The sequence below is a fragment of the Megascapheus bottae genome, chromosome 8, assembly GCF_031878675.1.
Source record: "Megascapheus bottae isolate mThoBot1 chromosome 8, mThoBot2.hap1, whole genome shotgun sequence".
Classification (NCBI taxonomy): Eukaryota; Metazoa; Chordata; class Mammalia; order Rodentia; family Geomyidae; genus Megascapheus; species Megascapheus bottae.
Window position 1 is genome coordinate 20,893,839 of NC_143516.1, and position 21,617 is coordinate 20,915,455.

General features: G+C 37.4%; 1 protein-coding gene across 4 annotated transcripts in view; it reads left to right on the forward strand.

Annotated features, from left to right (window-relative positions):
• The first annotated feature begins 452 nt into the window (after window positions 1-452).
• Window positions 453-21,617, forward strand: part of Hbs1l (HBS1 like translational GTPase) — a 69,318-nt gene continuing 48,153 nt past the window's right edge. The window contains exons 1-5 of one of the 4 annotated variants that reach the window (XM_090338089.1): window positions 453-686; window positions 4,252-4,317; window positions 8,514-8,624; window positions 11,278-11,472; window positions 12,934-15,095. In XM_090338089.1, coding sequence (XP_090194215.1) covers window positions 644-686; window positions 4,252-4,317; window positions 8,514-8,624; window positions 11,278-11,472; window positions 12,934-14,390 — 1,872 coding nt within the window. In that variant the 5' untranslated portion in view covers window positions 453-643 and the 3' untranslated portion in view covers window positions 14,391-15,095. Of the gene's footprint in view, window positions 687-4,251; window positions 4,318-8,513; window positions 8,625-11,277; window positions 11,473-12,933; window positions 15,096-21,617 lie in introns of those variants that run through there. The other 3 variants (XM_090338092.1, XM_090338090.1, XM_090338091.1) reach the window with 3 other exon arrangements.

Genomic DNA, 21,617 nt, shown 5'->3' on the forward strand with positions numbered 1-21,617 from the left:
TCACGTCACACGTCTATGTGTTCAGTGAGTATTTAAGGACTTCTTCATAACGCTGATGAAGATGGTGTATGGAGCTAGGCTCAGTCTCGCCTCTAATCTTGGACGAATTGTTACAACACATTTACACGACTTGACTGTTGTTATTGTGTGCAGACACTAGGTCATTCGGGTGATGAATTAATTTTGAGAAAATCCCTTTCATTGAGTACACAGACAATTTCTCAGAAACCACATTTGGAAAAACAATCCGGAATTCAGGAGTAGGTCAAAGATCCCGACTGGCAGCATTCAACCCAAACTGACAAGTCAGAGGGGCGGGGTTTCCCAGCTCGCAGTCGGCGTCAGTCCCGGCGCCTGTGGGCGGGGCCACGCCGAGATGGCTCGGCCTAGGTCCCCACCCGCCTGTATTCCCACAACCCGAACGCACGAGTGCGCATGCGGCCGCCGAGAGACGACTATGACCCTGAAAGGCTGCCGTCGCGCCGTACGCAGGTAGGACGCCGCGCGTGCGCAGACGCTGGGCGCTGAGCCCGGCCGGAAGCCAAGATGGCGCGTAAGTGGTCTTCAGGATGCAGTTGGCGATCCATCAGTCACTGAGCCCGGTGTTTTGGAAGCGGCGGTGACTCACTCCCTGACTGCCGCCATGGCCCGGCATCGTAATGTCCGAGGCTATAACTACGATGAAGGTAAGGGGGCAGCGTTAGGCCTAGACATCACGGTAAGCGGTTCCAGCTGGGACCCCAGCCCGTGGCCCCCGCCTTGAATCCGGGGACACTGGCTCCAGGTTTCAGATGGGGAAGATGACAGGACCTGGTGAAGTCGGAAGTTCTGCCCTTTAGGGTTGGTGTGACCCGGAGGGGGGAGGTGCGGAGGTGTCGCCGCAGCCGGGAGGGGGAAGGCGGCTGAAGGGGCCGGCGCCCGGCGGGGTCGGCGCCGGGCTGGGCCGCGCCCCGCGCCCCGCGCCCCCTCGCCCGAGGTCTCTCCCCTTCCGGGCACCCACGTGCTGCACCTGGCTTCTCCCCCCCCACCCCTCCCAGCCTCTCGGCAGAAATGTCCCTGAGACATTGTTGGTGAAACGCAAGACCGACTTAGTGCTGCCGTTTAAGCCCATCTGCCCCGAGTACTTGTGTGTGTCTCCGTGCAAGTTCATTTATGTCCACGTTTTTGTTGTTATTTTTTAGTCCAGAACCTAGCTTGAGCTAATTATTATTATGTTTTCCAATTAAGTTCATTTAGGGAACGTAGGAGCAGGTAGAAAAAAGATACAGCCCCCCCCCCCAAAAGGGCTTTTTGACAGATGTTCTTGAGAGTATTCTCAGTTTCTTGTCTGATAAGGCTCAGTGTTAAATGTGTGTCAAAATGGTAAGGAAAAGCGTGTCTAGAAGAAAAAGCACGGGCAGACTCACTGACTTAAAAAAAAATAAAAGATGTATGTATTCAAAAAAAGTTAAATGTCATTTCAGGGAGAGGACTCCATGCAGTGCATAATGGTAGGCATCATAAGACATCTCAAAGGTGTAAACGAATGTGAAGGAAAGCAGGCCAGGAGTAGCTTTTGAGATTTCTGGCTTTGTGAAGTGCAGAGCAGATATCACTAAGCAGGTTGTTACTGGCACCCCCAATAGATTGTTCTAAGACATCAGTATGCCATAATACGGGAGGAGACCTACACTCTGAGCTGTATTTGCAGATTGTGACCCAGCATGCTCACAGCATGTCAGTTTTCTGGTGTTCACATTAGAATAAAACCCCTTTTGAGTAAGTTTTGTAGAGGACACACACACACACACACACACACACACACACACCCAATATGTGGACTATTGTCACCTGAGAAGTGACTTTTGATTGGGAGTTAACTTTTACAACTAAATGAAATACATGAATAGGCATTATTGTTACTCATTTATTTAGTAAGAATGTTGCTCTAACATCAGCATTAAGATAAAGGATAAAAGCAGCAGAATTAGAGAAGCTACAAAAAATAAAGACTGTCAAACTATTAAGGGCTACATAAAAGAGGACATATAAACCAGATGAGAGTAGCCTGTGAACATTTCTATGTGAAGGATTCTTGGAGAACTGCTTATCTTCTCAAGGCCACCTGTGGTCAGGTTGTCAGGTTTCTTTGGAATAATTGGTGGCATCATAACCAAACTGGTTTTGTAGCTTAGGAGGCTCAACCCCTTTTCCTGCTTAGGAAAATACTCATATTCAGTATGCAGTTTACTCTTATTCTTCCCAGGGAAGCTTTCCTTTGGACTCTTAGAATCATGATTTGAAAATTCACAAAAATGTATCTAACCTGACTGTCTTATGATCTAAAACCATATGGTTTTATGGTGCCTTTATTTAACTTCCACTGTGTTTTTCTTCTGTAACTTGAGTAATACTTTATGTGACTGTCTGAGCTACTTGTCTAGAATTCCTAGTTTAATTTTACATTTAGTACAGTATCTGGTATAGTACATTCTACATAGTAAATACTTCAAAATTTTGTAGTACATTCTACATAGTAAATACTCCAAAATTTTGTTGATGAAACAAACCACTTTATAAAGATCACAAGAAGTCATCTTCTTTGTAGCACTTTAGGATCAATTTCAATATTAACAAAGTAACCTAGTTAAATTATTTTATTATTAAAATCTATATCTACAAAGGGTAAAATGTATTTAGATAGATCCTTTATTTGCCAATTATTTATTTGGAATGATGAATTTGGAATTGAGATCTAGTCATTTATACTCTTTTAACCAGTTTTAGCATTTGCAATTTTTCTGTGCTACATTTAGTTTTAGCCTGTAAGCATGATTCCTGCTGTATGCTTCCTTCCATCCCTTCTGCCAACCTCACATTGGTTAACTGTGTCTTTGGGAATTGGTTTGGATTCCTGGGGATATTTCCATAGCCACCTCATTCCTGGTTCTAGTTTAATTCATATGAGTGTTCCCAAACTGTTCTGTTTTTCTGTAGTTGACAGTTGTTTGATTTTGTAATTGTCCTTTCTTGTTTGAATTCTCTGTCAGAATTTTGGTGTGAAAAGCCTGGCATTTGCTCACTTTTGTACCACTAGTGTCTTCCCAGTTGTCCCTGAAAATGTTAGTATTTACTGTATCAGTGAATGAGTATATTTAGATACATATTTAGATAAATGTTTGTTCCTAATGGCTTTCTAGTATTAGATTCATTAACTAAAAGTAAAACATACTAATTTTTTAAATCACATATATGCCCTTTTCTAAGCCATATTTTGCCTTAAAAACATAGAAATCCCTTCTAACAGATGTGGTGACTTGAAAATAAAGTGATGGGAAGTGCTGGAAGGGAAGGTGGCAGGGAGGTTTGCTGCCTTAGAGAACAGGGGATATTCTGCAAAGAAGTGACATTTAAGCTGGAGCCTCACCAGGAAGAAAAAAATCTTAGGAAAATCTGGGCAAAAGTTGATTCCACTGTGTAGAGGAACAGGGATTTTAGCTGTCAGTGAAGTGAGCACAAAGGATAGAGGGGCAGATTGATTAGTGTAGATGCTATACTCTACACTGTAAAGGATAGTTCTGAATGGTTCTTTGTGATCTGTTTGTATACCCTGTGCTAGTCCGTTCAATGGAAAGACCTTTGGTATAAAGAGCAGTTGGTAAAACAGACCTTTAAACAAATACATTAAAAAAGGAATAGGTCCTGTTTCAGATTTTGTTAGCCTTGGAAATACAATTCAAGTATATTGTCTAAAAGATTATAATTAGCTTTTGTTTTTTCCTGTATCAGTACTGGTACCTGAAGTCAGGGCCTTGACACTATTCTTTAACTTTTTTATTCAAAGCTGTTGCCTGTACCAGTTCAGGCATAGGTTTACTTTGGGCTTTTGGTCTTTAATTGGAGATAAGAGTCTCAAAGACTTCCCTGTCTGGTCTGTCTCAGATTTCAACCTCCTGAATATTTAGGGTTACAGGTGTGAGCTACCAATGTCCAGCTTATAAGTTGTTTTGAAGTTTATTTTGATCATATGTGGTGAAAACTGGGAAACGTGGACAAAAGCAACTAGCTTCAAAATGGAAGAACCATATATCTTTAGAAATACAGAATGTCATTAAGTACCAACTTTGTGGATGAAATTCATAGAATCTATGGAAAAGTAGATATTCTATGATTTTTAATTTTAACAATTTTTTAGGGAATTTAAATATTTTCTCATTAATAGTAAAACAACAACAAAAAAGAACTGGTAAATGAACTCTCTTTTTGTTTCAGATTTTGAAGATGATGATCTCTATGGCCAGTCTGTAGAGGATGATTATTGCATTTCTCCATCAACAGGTGAATTTCACTGTCTTGATTTGAGTACTTAAAAATTGCTTTTCTAGGACCATAGTATTTCATAACGTTATATCATAAGGTTATATAATATGTAACATTTGAAGATATACGTATATATGTATAATATATATGTATGTGTGTATATATATGTGTGTTAAAGTTTTGAAGTTGTATAGGTTGTTCATTATAGTATCTAAAGTTTTGATTCAGTCTGCTGAAGACAATGCTTCCCCTTTTTCCCCCCATGTATGTGGTACTGAAGAATCGAACCTGGGTCTTTGTGCATGCTAGGCAAGCACTCTGCCATTAGGCTTTTGAAGCATGTAATCAATCTTAGTGTAATAAAATGTCAGTTCCCTAAGTAATGAAATTAACAGTCTCCAGAATCAGACAACAGTTAATTTTATGTCTCTAAGGATATTTTGATTATTAAGAAACAATGGTGTTTTAGGTAAATAAACACTTCCAATTTTACGTACTTTTTGGGTACTTTTTAAATTGTCACATACGTATTTGTGAGATAGCAGTGCGATATTTTGTTCTTTAGTTTATCTGCTGCTAAGTAGTTTGGTAAATTAACTGTATGTGGTTCATACTTCTGATAGAGCTACATAGAGATTTAGAATTCTGATTCCTTTAGGATTGTACATTAGAACTGCATCTTCTGTATCATCTGCAATTACATAAGGAAAGCTTGGATCTTTTCAGTAGGAACTGAGCTTTTTAACCTTTCTTTCATGTGTTTCTCTAACAATGTTTTTGTCTTCAACTTTTAGCCTTCTATCCATCCATATGTGTAAAATCACACATTGTGTCTGTGTGTGCATGTTTATAGTATATGCACACAGACGTACAGACATATTGAGTTAAAATGCCCTACAGATTGCTCTGTTGTTTTATTATAGCAATACCAGTAGTTAGGTGTGGTATAGAAGTGTGGTATAATTAATGTTACTTTCAAAGCCCTTGGGTGTGGTCAAGTCGAATGCTATTTTTCTTAATTCATAATTGAAAAGATTCTTAACACTCAAGGTGATGGTTTTAGGAGGTGGGATTCACTTATGAAGGTATGGTGCTCAGGAATGGACCAGGGGATGAAGAGCATTTGGTCATTCAAGGCCTGAGAAATCATTTGGTTCATGGCAGAATAGACTCATGCTTCTAGGCTTCCTTTGGCTTGTCTCCATGCGTGATAATTTTATATGTATGGCCCTTGAATAATGTTGTAATGTCCACATGGATCTTTGCCTACCCTAAAACCGTTTCCAGTGAGATACCTTTGCCCTTTCACCACATGAGGACAGAACAAGCAGGTGCTACCCATGAGTCAGAATTTGTTGTAATCTTAGACTTCCAAAACTGAAAAATTTTTATTGTTTATAAGGTATGGAGTTCATATAGTATTTTGCTATCTAGCCTGACCAGTGTAAAATCTTTTTCTTGTCTCATAGTTGTTGTTTTATAATTTGTACCTGCTTTAATTCTTTTAGTCCCTGAAGACCAAACATAACTTTTCCACAATTCTTTTTCTTTATAGAGGTGTATGTGCTCTAGAACTGGTCTGATACTCTTTTTCTATTATCCTTGTTACTTGTTTTTAAATCCATCCAGCACTTTATGTGCCTTCTCTTAAGGTTGTGTTCTTTCCTCATTTAACCTAATCATGTCCTTTCTTGACTGTTATCAGTCAGAATTCTGTTGGGAGGTAAAAATTGTATTCGGCACCTTACCTGGGGAAATTTAATACAGAAATTTAATATAGAAAGTTTTACAGAGCAAAAAACATGCAAAGGAAAACCAGAATGTCAAGAAGGTAAGAACTTCAGGGAGAATTCGCAACAACAGTTCCTAGGGAATAATTGGGCAAGGTTGAAAATGACTTTTTAGAAACTTGTAGAGGCTTCCAGACACTGAGACTTAGACTACAAGGAGAGGGTTCTGCTGTGCTGTTTTGCCTGTGTGCTTTATTGGGGTCTGTATAGCTGGCATATCTGGGGAGAAATGTACTGTCCTGATGATGTTGTCTCAGTGGGACCCTTTGAAGCTGGGGTTCAGCCTTTTGAAGAAGGATTCCAACCTCCTGGATGGATGGGTCTGGTATCTGTAGAATTTGGGAGAAACTGACACAGTTGCTTGCTAAAAGATGAGTATTGCCAGGCTGATGCTGGCTAGAATAAGAAGCAAAGAGGAAAGAGCATGCACCTTCCTCCTCCAGCTTTTTACTATCCTTTTAGCATCTTATTGGCTCATCCTAAAAGGGAGCCAGCTATCAAAGAAGAAATGTGCTTTACAGACATTAATTACAACCCCAAGTAAATGATGGGTGAGTAAATGGAGAGGTAGCTTAATAATGAGCATTCCTTTAAAGCTCTTTGAGAGACTCAAGAAATAATGTAGGGGTTTAGGAATAAGAGGTTTCTCTCCCCCCTCCCCCCCCCCCCCGCCAAGAGCCCCATTCTGTGTGCTTGTACAGGCTCTTGCAATTCACGATCACTATTGACTAGGTAACTTAGGTTGTAGAGATGATAAACTGATGCCTAGTAGTACTGTCCACACCACTCACATTTCCAGTGCAGTAGAGATGCATGGTATTTTCACATATCTAAGATGATTATATGGGTGCAGTATTAGAATTGAGTTTTTAAGAATGCTACTTCTATATGGCAGATGCAGCAGACTGAGTGAGGTATTAGATAAGTAGACTTGTCTAGGAGGCCAATACTAATTTAAAGGCGATGAGATTTGAGAATATGTTCTCAAAATAGGGTGTCTGTACTATCAGTCCCACTTCAAATTTGTTAGAGACGCAGTTTGAGGGAGCCCTCTTCAAGATTCAGAAACTCAGAGTGAGGCATGGCAGCTGTTTTTAACATGCCCACTGTGATGATGTTTTTGCTAGCATAGTGCCAAAGTGTGGGGACATCACATGGAAAGAGCTGGAAATATGTGTCTTCCTACAGGTCTTGATGTCATTTTATACTGTTTGGATTTATAGAATTGCTTTTTTTTTTTTTTGCTGCAGTTAACTGCGGGACTTGGCATGGTGATATATACTGCTTGGGAGAAAAAGACTGCAAGAGGATTGAGAGTTCTAGGCTTGGCAGAGTTAATGAGGCATTATCTCAGGAATACAATACAAAAATCAAAAGGGCTGGGGGCTTGACTGAAGAGGAGAACTTACATGCATGAGGCCTTGGGTATAATCCCAAATACTGGGAGAGGAAAGTCAACTATCAAAACAGGAGACAAGTATTGTTGAGGTTCTTTATTGGCAAACTTGCATTTCTAGCAAAAGTAAATGGGGATCTTGTTAATTTTCAGAACCTTGATAAGGCTAGGGAATAAAGCTTCACAGGCATGTGCTTTGTTTGATCTTTAGGACTTCAGGAATACCCCGTACCTCTCGGCAAAAAGAAATCTACAGAACAGTAGTAACAATCGATTAGAAACTTGGTTTCCTCTTTATTTTAGGCATATTTTCAAATAATTATCATTTATGAACAGTGACACTACTAAGGTACCATTGTTGGTGGTTAAATTCTTTCTGGAAGGATAGTTTTCATCTTGGGGATTTCATCAGGTGAAGGCCTGAGAAGCTTTTGGAGTAAGAATTGGCCTACATTTTTTGTATTCCTCACTTGAATGTGTTTTGTATTTCTCAATGTGAAAGTAATAAGATAAAACAGCATGAAGCAGACATGTCATCAAAGAGCTGAACATATTTATGGTGTAATGGAATCTTAAATTGGGTTACTTTTTCTAAAATCTATCAGCATTTGCATTTAAAAAAAATCTAAACGATTCTCTTGATGGAAAGGTGGAGATAGCAAAAAAAGTGTCTAAAATTTTGGTTGGTGTGTCATTTGCTTCAACCACCTTTATTAAACATCAGTTTATATTTAAGGGAAACTTGATTCTAATAACTTGTGAATTACTCGTTTATAAGATTATAAGGCATCTGTTTAAGGTGGGATTGGGAGAATGACATCCTGGGTGGAGGAAGCTTCCTAGGATGGGGAGACCCTGGATTCATGCTAGTGTCAGGAAATAGGAATCAGACTGGGCAACAAAATTACTGGACCCATAATCCAGTGCTGTAAGTGATAGATCAGAATCTTTTAATTTTCCTACTTTGTAAGAAAAAAATTAATGGAAAATAGGTATATGATAGTGTCTTCAATCGTTTTGTATTCTAGCTGCTCAGTTTATTTACTCCCAACGTGACAAACCTGTAGAATATGATTACGAAGACCTGAAAGGCTCTTCCAGTTCTCATTTGAATCACCAGCTAAGTGAAATGGACCAAGGTATGGTAAGCTAAAAAAAACTGTATCTATAGTGATTCTTTGAAAATGATCAAACACTAAAAACACCAGAATTGTTTTTATTAATGATAATAAGTATGGATAGTAACAATACAAGCATATTTTATATTTCCTAGTAAATTGGAGGTTGCATTGAGTATTATTTAGGAGTATTTTAACTGGATGGTTTAAAAATTGGTTGTATAGCTGTTGATTTTCCACTGGAAGATTTTATTGGACCATCCAATTCCTTTGCTTTTCCATAGTAAAGAAATTCTATTTCATAAGCTCTCTATGGAGTTTTTATGATTAGCTTTCAGAAATTCTTTTATTTACAAAGACTGAAAGTCTGGAGAGGCTAGAAAGAGAAAGGTTGAAGACCAGTATAACACTGTACAAGTACCTGATGATCACATTTGTGTACATTGTTTTAAAACTAGAAGCATTTTTGTTTTTTTGGTGGGTCATGGGGCTTGAACTCGGTGCCTGGGTGCTGTCCCTAGAGCTCTTCAGCTCAAAGATACTGCCCTATTCCTTGAGTCACAGGCCTACTTCCTTTTTTCTAGAGGTTAATTGGAGATAAGAGTCTCAGGTTCTTTTGTGCCTGGGCTGGCTTTGAACCACGATCCTCAGATCTTAGCCTTTTGAGTAGCTAGGATTACAGGCCTGAGCCACTACAACTGGCTTAAACTAGAAGGATTTTATAAGTAATTTTTAAATATTATTTTGCCTCAAGCATCACTCAAGACTTAAGTTGAAATTGGCTTGAAATGACATATAGATAATAATGCCATCTGTTGATAGTAGGATTGATGGTCATCAGGATTTGATAGTAGACTTTTTTTTCTCTAGTGTGACTTCTTTCTATAATCCAGTTTTCTATAATCCTAGCTACTCAGGAGGAGGCTGAGATCTGAGGATCATGGTTCAAAGCCAGCTGGGTTACGAAAGTCTGTGAGACTCTTATCCCTAGTTAACCACTAGGAAACTGGAAGTGGCACTATGGGTCAAGTGGTAGAATGGTAGCGTTGAGCTGAAGAGCTAGGAACAGAGTCCAGGCCCAGAGCTCAAGCCCCCTAACAACAACAACAAAAAACCCCTAAAATCTTTAAAAGATAATTCCAGGTTTAAGATTTTTGTTTTTAAAATGAATGTTTTATGTTAGGTCACTTTGATTTTTTAAGTCACTAAAAGTGATTTTAGTTGGCTGGCCAAAACAAGTTAGCCTAAAAGAAAATTTCAAGTAGTAATCTTAAAATGTAAGGTTCAGAGGCCAGGAGTGTGGCTTAGTGGTAGGGTGCTTGCCTAGCATGCAAGGAGCTGGGTTCGATTCCTCAATACCACATACCAGAAAAAGCTGAAAGTGGTGCTGTGGCTCAAGTTCTAGCCTTGAGCAAAAAGTACTCGAGAAAGTGCCTGGGGCTTGAACTCAAGCCCTAGGACTGGCAAAAAAAAAAAAAAAAAAAGGAATATGCTTTGTGACTATAATGGTTATATAGTCTTACAGTTACCCTGCTTTTCTACACATACTAAAGGTGATCAGTATAGATCTCATTATCACTAAAAAGATTAATATTACCATTGACTCCTTTTTCTTGTTCTTTTTTTGGCCAGTGCTATGACTTGAACTCAGGGCTTCTTGCTCTCACTTGATGTTTTTATTCACTGCTGTGACTCTACTGCTTGAACCATGCCCCTGCCTCTTGCTCATTGCTATTTATTTGGAGATAAAAGTCTTTGGAATTTTCTACCAGCTCTGGCTTTTAACAGAGCTTCTGAAGATCTCTGTCTTCTGAGTAGCTAGGATCATAGGCATGAACCATGGGTTATGTTGACAATTTACATTTTAAGCAGTCAGTATCATTCAGGAGGCATTTATCATCATGTTGGAGTGAAAATGCATATTAGTATACATAGCTCATACCGTTTTTAAAATTATTATTTTATGAAGGTGATTTTCTTTTCCTCTCTTTTTTTTTTTTTTGTGGGTCATGGGGCTTGAACTCTGTGCCTGGGTACTGTCCCTGAGCACTTGGTGGCTAATTGGAGATAAGAGTTTCGCAGGCTTTTGTGCCCGGACTGGCTTTGAACCATGATCCTCAGATCTCAGCCTCCTGAGTAGTTAGAGTAGCCACTAGCGCCCCACAATGAAGGTGATTTCTTTTTTATATAGCTAATAAAAGGGTTACATTATATTCACTGGATAGAAGGTGCATTACTTCACAAACATTGATACCCTTTCTCATGCATTTGACTTGAACTGGCCTGGGTGCTGTCCCTTAGCTCTTCAGCTCAAGGCTACCGCCTTACCCCTGGGCCTGGGCGTTGTCTGGAGCTCTTCAGATCTAGGCTACCACCCTACCCTTGAGCCAAGCCCCACTTCCCATTTTGTAGAGGTTAATTGGAGGTAAGAGCCTCAGGTCCTTTTGTGCCTGGGTTGTCTTTGAATCTTGGGTTGTCTTTGAATCTTGATCCTCAGATCTCAGCTTCCTATGTACCTAGGATTACAGGGGAGAGCCACTGCTCCAAGCTTTAAATATTTTTTGCCAAAGGAGAATTCAATGACAAGTATAGTGTTAAATCCTTTTATAATTTTGAAGATTAAGGTTCTTTCATGGCGCTATATACTACAGCTCTTAATCATTGTATGTTCTAGCTCGTCTTTATTCATGCCTTGATCACATGAGAGAGATTCTGGGAGGTACTGTGTCGGATGATATACTGATTGAAGCAATTCTGAAGAACAAGTTTGATGTGCAGAAGGCCTTGTCCATGATTCTGGAACAAGATAATGTACAGAAACTGAAGGACCAGAGTGAGAGAGCAGTAGCCACAGGGAAGATAGCAAAAGGTATGCATTTATTTTTCTTTTTCAGTTGTTTTACTTAGCTGGAAATCCTGTTTGCTTATGCTATTAAGAAAAAAAATTAATTTGCTTAGGCTGTTAGTTTGTGAGCCGGGAGCTTGGCTTAGTGGTAAAGTGCTTGCATAGCATGTACAAAGACCCGGGTTTGATTCCTTAGTACCACATACATAGAAAATAGCTAGAAGTGATGCTGTGACTCAAATGGTAGAGCTCTAGCCTTGAGAAAGCTCAAAGACAGTGCTCAAGTTCCGAACTCGAGCCCTAGAACTGGCACCAAAAAAAAAATCTTACTTTGCAGTTCACATTGAATATTATCAGTTGATTTTCTAGACTGTGAAAAGTTTAAGCTGAATGCTGTTTCCTTTGTCATAACCTTGGTGCATGTGTAATAATTTCACTACTTGTTTGCATAACTAACAACATAGAGAAAATAAAAGTCAGATAAAAGACTTTTTTTCTTTGTTAGTACCTTAGAGAATTTAGTTTTTGATTTTTACTCTAATGAGGTAAAAGATACAAATTAAACGAGATTGAATGTTTATAATCTCCTATTTGCATTTATAAATACAATTTTATTTAGGTATACTGTAATTATTGTATTATAGTTAAAATAAGTATACTGTCTTATCCTAGGTTTCATTTCTTAATACTAAAGAACTTAAGCAAGAATAGATTGTTAATTTGAATTTGTAGGATGTAGAGTTAAATTGGTAATTCAGTTGACATAAGGGAACTAAGACAGTTAAAGAACTATGGTTTCTGTTGGAAGGAGCATGGTGATTTGTTAACTCAGCATGCACATCTTGTGATTTCTAGGCCAGCCATTTATTACAGCAAAAGTCTGTCCAATCATTTTCCATAAAATAAGAGTGTTTTCTGTGAGGAATGGGCACAGATATACACTTTACTTGAGCATTTTGGGAATGGCTATGTACTACGTTCTTTTGTTAATAATGTAACTCACCTTATCGCAGAAATGATTACAGAGTGGTATCCTCCTCCCCCAAGGGCTGTGTGGATTTAACCTAGAACCTTGTGCATGTTAAGCAGGTGCATTGCCACTGAGTTATATACATCTTCAACCTGCTAGTTTATTTTTAAGAACCTAGCTTTTTCATGTTTTGAATTTCAGGTAATCAAATACTAACTATATTTAGTTAAAGTAGAAACCCACATTGGTAAAAACAAGTTGATGCTTACATTAATAGATGCTAGTGAACAAAGTAATTCTGTGTTATATTGTAGTATATCTTTTATGAAAGTAATGGTTTTTTTTAACCATGTTCACTTAATGTTAGATAATCAAGTACTACTTTATTCATATATCAGTTAAAAGACGCATTTAGTAATTAAATGCCTCATTTCATGTTTCCTTTTGGTTGCTGTGACTATCTTCTGCAAATGTCACCACATTCACCTGAAAATTAATGGCTCTTGTAAGGTAAGGAGTCTTATTTCCTTCCTCTGAAGTTTCAGCTGATAATGTTCAAAGTTCTTATCCTCAACCAGAGAATCTTTTGAATTGGAGTAGCAAATGTGATTTTTCTAGCTCAGTAGCAAAGAATGGGTCATATCATGCTTCAGTTATTCCCAGTCACTGTTTACTGCACACGAAAAAAAAACTTGACAGACCTAAAAGTGAAAAGAAACTAGAATCATGTAAGTTATCAAAAGAGCTTTCATTAGCTGACCTAATTCACGATATGCCAAGAGATTCTTGTAAAAATCAGCCGTCAGTCTTATTGTCATCCACAGATAGTTTGGAAAGCCCACTTTCAAAGAACGTAGATACTGATTTGTTAAGACCGTATGTATCCAAATGTATTCCCAAAGATGATTTTGCTTTTAAAGGCACACCAGATTTAATGTCTTTAATGAGAGAGAATACGACAGCTAACAGTTTGTCTGTTCAAAACAGTTCACTACTTGATTTCCAAAGCAATGTAGTAGAAAACAGTTTGGGAACTTTAGATAACCCTTTGCAGTTAACTAGCTCATTGGAAACTATGACGCTTGGTAATTTAAACCCCGTTGAGAAAACTGAAGTTGGAACTGTCTCTTCAGTTGAACCAAGTGCCAAGAATTCCAGTTTAAGAAATGACAGCATACACTTTGCCCAGCATGAAAGTCCATCCCTCACTGAACTGTTTGAGAAACATGAAGCAAGCAGTCCAAGTCAGTGCTTTGCTTTATCTGCTCTTTGTAACCAGTCTGCCAGCTTCACAGATCTAAGTTTGGGATCCTTTCCCCTGTCACAACTAGCAAATCGCTCTCAGTCTTCTACTGGAATATCAGACTTAACAGGCTCCCTGTCATCATTGGCATTTTGTAAAGCTTCTCCCTCAAGAGACCTTGAAAATTTGTCACTTTCTGATTTGATTGCAGAAACAATTGATACAGATAACTCTCAGATTAAGAAAGATTCTTTTGATCTCAGTTTATCTGAAATAAGGTCTACTGGAATCGATTCAAATATTGACCTTAGTGTCCTGATAAAAACTTCTGATTTTGTTCCAAAGTCTACAGTTGATCACTCTGTTACTCCGACACCAGGAACCAAAGTTCTGGGTTCAAAGTTAGGAAAAAATTTCAATTCGGCTAAGGATAAGAAAACCAATAAAGGCTGTGTGAATAGGAAATCACCTTTTTCTTTGTCTTGGACCAAGGCCCTTGCTGCTAGACCATCAGCTTTTGCTTCAACATTGTGTCTTCGTTACCCAATGAGAAGCGGCAAGCGGCACACCCTTGACCTCTATAAGACTTTTTGTTATCATAGACAAGTTGAAGATGGAAAGGACAAAGAAATAAGTCCTCTTGTAGCAATAACACCATTTGACTTCAAATCAGCATCACCTGATGACATTGTGAAAGCTAATCAAAAGAAAGCATTTACTAGAGAATAGTCACTAAAGGAAAACTTGGTTACTGTTGTAGAGCTTTTTGTTTTAAATTAATTTTAACTCTTGGAAGGATTACTTCATATTATGCGATTCAAGTTATGATTTTTATCAAAATTGTCTTGTCAGTTGATAACATAAGTTGATATGGATTTTTGCACTGAGGAAATTTTTTATACTATATCTTCTTGTAGTGATAACTGGCTTTATTTGATGTGATAGCCCATAGTGAAAGTATGTTTACAATGTGCATATGGAAATTTGATATTGTGAAATTGAACCTCAGATTCCTTTTTTGGCAATTCAACTTTATAACTTTTAGGATGGGATATTTTCTCTAAAAAAGATTTTTGTGCTTTTTCTTAAAAAGAACAAAACTACTTGGGATTATTATAGGGTGAAGATTATTGTTAGGCTATATGGCATAGCTTAGCTGAGATACCATTATATTTTAAAGTATGATTTGTATCATTCCTAATTTTATTATTTTGCTGTAGGTGAATACTAAACTTTTCTACTAGAAAATACTGAAATTCTTGACTTTTGAGAGCAGTTATGGATGTGGTTGAAATACATTTTTGATGGCAATAAAGTGAGATCTTTTAAGGGACCATGTAAATACTGGGGTTGTATTAACATAAATTATTTTTATATATTTTCTCATTTGTCCTAAATGTACACTTTAAAATAAATATACAGAAAGTGTTTGAAGTATGGTTGCATGTTATTTGAATAGACAGTTTTGCCAAATCTGTTTAGTGTTTTCTTTAGTGGAGTTTTATCTTTTTGCTTCTGACAGCTATGTGCCCTTCCAAGAGAACCCTTCAACTCAGGAGACTAAATATATAATTCATCTTTTATAATGGTGGTCTTCAACTAGCAGTTAGAATCACTGGGAGAATGTTTGTAAAACAGAACCGTGGCTTCACTCTGGACTTGCCGAGTCAGTCTCTGAGTGATGATGACATTTGTGTATTTGAAAATACACAGCTTGAAAGCTAATTCAGAACCATATCTTAGAGAAATAAATTGGTAGACTGGATCATTAATGCAAAATCTTTAGGCCAGATGATTTTCTAAATGTCAGGAATACCCAGGTAAATTGACAATTGGGAATTGAGGATTTTACATGAAACACTATAGGTGGAATTCATATTTCTTGCAAATACACTGGTATGAAATGTTATTTTTTTTTTCTTTTGTCAATCCTGGGCTTGAACTCAGGGCCTGGGTACTGTCTTGTATCTTTCTCAAGGCTAGCACTCTACCACTTGAGCCATAGCATCATTTTTGTTTTTTTCTGTGTATCTGGTACAAAGGAATCGAACCCAAGGCTTCATGCATGCTGAGCAGACACACTCTACCGTTAGGCCACATTCCCGGCCCACAAATGTTAGTTCTTAATGAGAATAAAATAGCTGCTTTTTTTTTTCCAGTTAAAGCATTTTCTCTGGCAGCTGTTTTATTCTGCCTTAATTTTTTTTGTATTATTTTTGTTTATTTTCATAATGACATTCTAGTATTTTTGCTCCTTGATAATCTATCTTGTTGTATATGTATTGTGGTGGGAAAAGTTAAGATGGAACTTTATCTTCACTTATTTTGGGTGGCACAGAAGTTTAAACTTTATGGTCATTAAGCATGCATTCTACTTGGAATGCATTCCCTCTTTCCCCTTGGTCCTTGACTTTTGGGGTAAAAGGACAGGCACCCACTTGGGTGGGGCATTGTCTCAAGTGGGCTTGGGACAGTGGTAAATGGCATTAAGCGCATACACTCCGCCCAGCTCTGTTCATTGATTGGCTGCAGTCTTTGTTAGTTTAGGTATGCCAAGTGTTTTTACTTTGTTTTCTATTTCAGATATGGTTTTGAAAAGCAAGACCAGTTTTTGCATGTGATAAAGTGTGTTCATCTTTTACTTCAGAAATAGAAATATGATTATACTCTAAATGATATAAAAGATACTCAGAAGTTACCTTTTTTTGGCCAAGAGTTTGGCCTAATGGTAGAGTGCTTGCCTAGCATGCACGAAGACCCAGGTTCGAATTCCTTGGTATCACATACATAGAAAAAGCTGGAAATGATGCTGTGGCTCAAGTGGTAGAGCTCTAGCCTTGAGAAATTCCAAGGATAGTGCCCAGACCCAGAGTTCAAGCCTTGGGATTGGCCAAAAAAAACAAAACAAAAAGAACTTACTTTTTTACCCTTTACTTTCTTCGCCTTTTTTAAAGATGTAATGCTGTTCATGTACATTTTTGTCCTTTTATATTCTAAAGTCTTTAGTAGATTTTTCCCATATGGTTCCTTTTGCAACTCATTTCTAGGAACTAGAACTTTATTTCTGTAAAGAATACTTCCTTTTCTCTTTTGCCTTTTCCCTCTTTCTGGCTTATTGGCCTTCTGACCTATTTTTCTCACTTTAGTTTTCTTGAACTGTTATGACCCTTCTCAGTGTTTTATATTAAATTTTATTACTTAGTAGGAGGCCAGGCAATTGACAGTCAGAGCTAGGATGAAACTAGTAATGTTTTTCTCTTCATGGACTGGGAAGTCCTTAAGCACTGTTAAGGAAGAAATGAATTTGTATTGATGATGAATCTGTGTTTAGATTGTTGTATCTTGAAATAGAACTGTAGATCTGCAGGCTTTGTTTTATGTTCACAAAATGATATATTTTATTACAAAGTCAATTTTATAGCATCTTCAAGTTCTCTATTTTTAATCAGTGGAATATGTATGAACATAAAGTGTCAACTGGGCTGGGAATTTCTAATTTTCTGTAATTACCTATATTCAGTTTACTCAGTTTATTTATGTAATTTTTAAATCTGTAACTGACTTGTGATATTTTGACTGTACCATTTTATAAAAGCTACATTTAAAGAAGATCTATTTGAGGTTTGTTTTTTTTTTAAAGCAAGCGTGCAAAGGTAAGTTATCCTTTAGAAGTTTGTATAAAGGAAGTGGTGCTGTAGTTTAAGCAGTAGGTCGATAATCTTGAGCTGAAGAGCTCAGGGGCAACACCCCGGCACAGAGTTCAAGTCCCATGACTGACAAAAAAAAAATGAAGTTTCTATTTAAACCTGATACTTCAGAATATTCAGAAAGTACTGGTTACTGGTTTATGTTTCTATAAACAAATTCACAAACAATCCATCTGGTTGTGAAGTTGTGAATATCTTTTTCTTTTTTCTTTTTGTAACAGTCCTGGGGCTTGACCTTGGGACCTGGGTACTTTCTTGAACATTTTTTCCTCAAGGATAGGATTCTACCACGTGAGTCATAGCTTCACTTTCACCTTTTTTGGTTGTGTATTGGAGATAAGAGTCTTACTGACTTTTCTGTCCAAACTGGCTTTAAACCTTGGTCTTCATCCAGCTTTATGAGTATCTAGGATTATGGATGTAAGTCACTAACATTTTATAATTCTCATTAGAACACATAATTGGTTTTTTTCTTTGGTGGTGCAGAGATGGAGCCTTGGATTTGCTAGGCAGGTACTTTACTGCTGATCTACATATCTCCAGCCCTTTTCTGTGCTGGGTATTGATAGGGTATTGGGTTCTTCCTTCTTCCTGTTTTTTTTCCTTCCCATATACCTGGAATGATAAGAAAGTACCGTGTCTAGCCTCTTTTGTTGAAATGGATTCTTGTAGACTTTTCTGTCTGGGCTGGCCTAGAACTACATTCCCCCAGGTCTCAGTCTCCTTTGTAGCTGCTATTACCGGGAGGGTGGGTATGGACATGGAGACTCATAATTAAATTTAGCACATTGTGGGCACATATAACACAACATACTTAAAGTTACGTCACTGTTTTTCCTCATCCAAACTTCCATTCTCTTTTCCCATCTTCATTGCTAGCATAATTGTCTTCTAATTGCCCAAGTCAGAAACCCACCACCATCCATCCTTCTTTTCTTCCCCACTCACTACTTAATACACGCGTATTCCTGTTACTGGTATTTGCAAGTAAATGTTTTAGGTGCATATGTTAGCATATTAAAGTGTGTAAGAACCTTGATCTTCATCTCAGTCTCCTGTGCAGTTAAGATTACAGGTGTGAGTCACTGATGCCCATTTAAACATGTAGACTTCTAATACAGTAGTAATAAGGATGGACATTCGTTGTGTAGCCCACTGCTGACCAGTTTCCTTTTTTGGGAGTACTGGTGACTCAAGACCTCATATGTGCTAGACAGGCTCAATACCGTTTGAGCCAAGCCTCTAACCCGTTTTTGCTTCAGCTTATTACTACTTTTTTTCTTTACTACTTCTTGCCTTGACTGGTTTATGACTGATCCTCCTAAGAGGTCCAACTCTCAGGGAGCAGGGATTATAGGCATAAGACACTACATCCAACTTTTGCATCTTTTAATTTAATTTAATTTTTTGCCGGTCTTATGGTGCAAATGTAGGACCTGGACCTGTTGCTTGAGCCACAACACCATTTCCTGCTTTTTTCTGAGTAGTTTATTAGAGATATGAATCTCACCGACTTTCCTGTCTACATTGGCTTTGAACTGCCATCATCAAATCTCATCCTCCTGAGTAGTCAGCAATTACATGTGTGAGCCACCAGCACCCAGCCAACCTCTGTTTCTTTATTGCTACTTTGTCTTTTAAGAGCATGTAATTTTTATGGAATTACTGAAACACTTAATTGGTCGTTTGGCTTTTCAGTTTGTACTGAATTGAATGCATTTGTCTGAATTACAGCCAGAGAAATCATTTTAAAATGTAGGTCTCTCATATTTCCTAAGCCTCTCTGAAATGATTTCAGATGCAAGCTCACCTGAACACCCTATCTAAGCTATCTCTTTTTCTATAGTGCTTTGCATTCCTTTTCCACCAGTTGATCTCTTTCTAGATTGGAATTCAGGTATCATTTTTATTCCCAATTGGGAGGTAGGGGGGCTTCTTTATGAACCCATAGATTACCATATTTCATTTTCACCCAGTGAAATTGTAATCCTCCCCCCTTTCTGTAGTCACTATGCTCTATTCCTCACAGCACTGTCGTGTGTGTTGTGTACAAACTTATTTTTTTTTTTTTTTGCCAGTCCTGGGCTTGGGCTCAGGGCCTGAGCACTGTCCTTGGACTTTCTCAAGGCTAGAGCTCTACCACTTGAGCCTCAGCACCACTTCTGGCTTTTTTCTATGTATGTGCTACCGAGGAATCGAACCCAGTCTTCATGCATGCTAGGCAAGCACTTTAACCACTAGGCCAAACTCCCGGCCCCTATGTACAAACTTATTTACAAATAATATAAACATTCTTCCAAGAGCTTTACGTGCACACTACACATCTACATACTTATGCACAAGCAGGCTACTCGAATACTCCTTTTTTGATTTCTGTACTGTACAATAAATCAGCTTTTAGATATTAGGGTAGATATGCAAATCAATGTCAAGTCACAGTTGAATATTTAGATATATCATCATTTATAAAACCAAGCCTGTTAATGAACATTTTAACTGTCTCCAGTTGTTGCTGATAATGATACTAACCAGTATTCTATGTTTCTGGGTACTGAATAGATGCTGCCTCCTGATTTACTAATTTCCTTCCCACCAGATTATAAGTGTTTCTGCCTGTCCATATTTTCACAGCCAGGGATGTTTTAGTATTATATAAACTTGATAATGGAAATATTTTCTTTCATTTTTTAAAAGTATTTCTTTAATTAATGAGGCTGGCTGTCTTATATAGTCAAAGCTGTTTGCGTTTAAAAATTTTTTAAAAAAATACCTGTTCTTGGGCCGGGAGTTTGGCCTAGTGGTGGAGTGCTTGCCTAGCATGCACGAAGGCCCCGGTTCCATTCCTTGGTACCATGTACATAGAAAAAGCTGGAAGTGGTGCTGAGGCTCAAGTGGTAGAGCTCTAGTCTTGAAAAAATTCCAAGGACAGTGCTCAGGCTGAGCTCAAGCCCAAGGCTGGCAAAACAAAAAGAAACAAAACCCACAAAAAACAACAACAAAAAAACCCTGTTCTTAATCTTTTTTTTTTCTGGTTTAATTTTCATGAGTTTTAGAGATATGTGTGTACCTGCAAAACGTACACAAGAATCTCTTACATAAAGACAAAACTAATATGATAAAGTAGATCACTACTAGAAAATCAGTACTAGAAAGTTATGCTTAATGTTGTCCAAGTAAGCCTTTGGCATTTGTAAAAGAAGTATTTCTCCAAGGATGTTTTGATATTATTAAATATGCATGATAAAGGAAAGAAAAAAAAGACAGCCTACAAAATATTAAAATTTAATAAAAATGAAGAGCTATATAATTTAAAATTTTATTTGTTCAGACAGCTAAAATAGAGATGGACAGAAAAGAGTTGAGTACATATCACAAGTAGCATTTTTTTTAAACAACGATGAATGCCTCAGTATTCTTAATAGTTAAGGTACAAATATTATCAATGGATTTTCTTTTAAGTAATATGAATTTGCCATACTAGTTGAAATCTTATAATCCTTTCTCTGTCTTTTTATTGTAAAGGTGATGTACAGAGGAATTAGAGTTACATAAGTTGGGTATTAACTACATTTCTTTTTGAACAGTATATCTTTTCTCTCGAATTTTGTGTTGTTTTCTCTGCAAGTAAAAGCTTTTATGTAGAACTTTATTTTAGGATATAGTTATTTTTTGAATGTTAAACAGTTTCTACATTTTATGTATACAATTTAAATATATACTCAAATCATAAATTGGAGGGTTTTGATAGCAGGTTTTTCCTTAGAAAAGAACCAGGAAATTCAAAAGAAGGAAGCAGAATTGGGAACAGTTGGCAACCAGATCATATTTTTTTTCCTTATCTGCTGCTGTACTTACCATTTTCTTAGATGTCACTGGTCACTAAATGAGACAATAACCATAGGTTTATATGAGGAGATACAGCCTGTTCTCGTCTCCCTTTACAAGTTAACTCTGTTAGATTTTTATCCTTTTTCTTTAGAGTAAATCTTGTTATTGTAATGATTTTTAATACTGTAACATTTCTAATTCTATATGAACTTTTATATGTACTTAAAATAGATTTCATTTTAGTCACTTTATACATTATTAAAGAAGATGTATTTGATTTCCCCATTTAAAATACATTTTCTTTGAAAAATCACTGGAAAATATCATTAAATGTTTTTGTTGAAGCAATTAAAGGAATTTTATATTTCTTGTAAAGATAACTTCAGAATTAATTGGCTTTCTGCTTAAAATTATGTGGGCT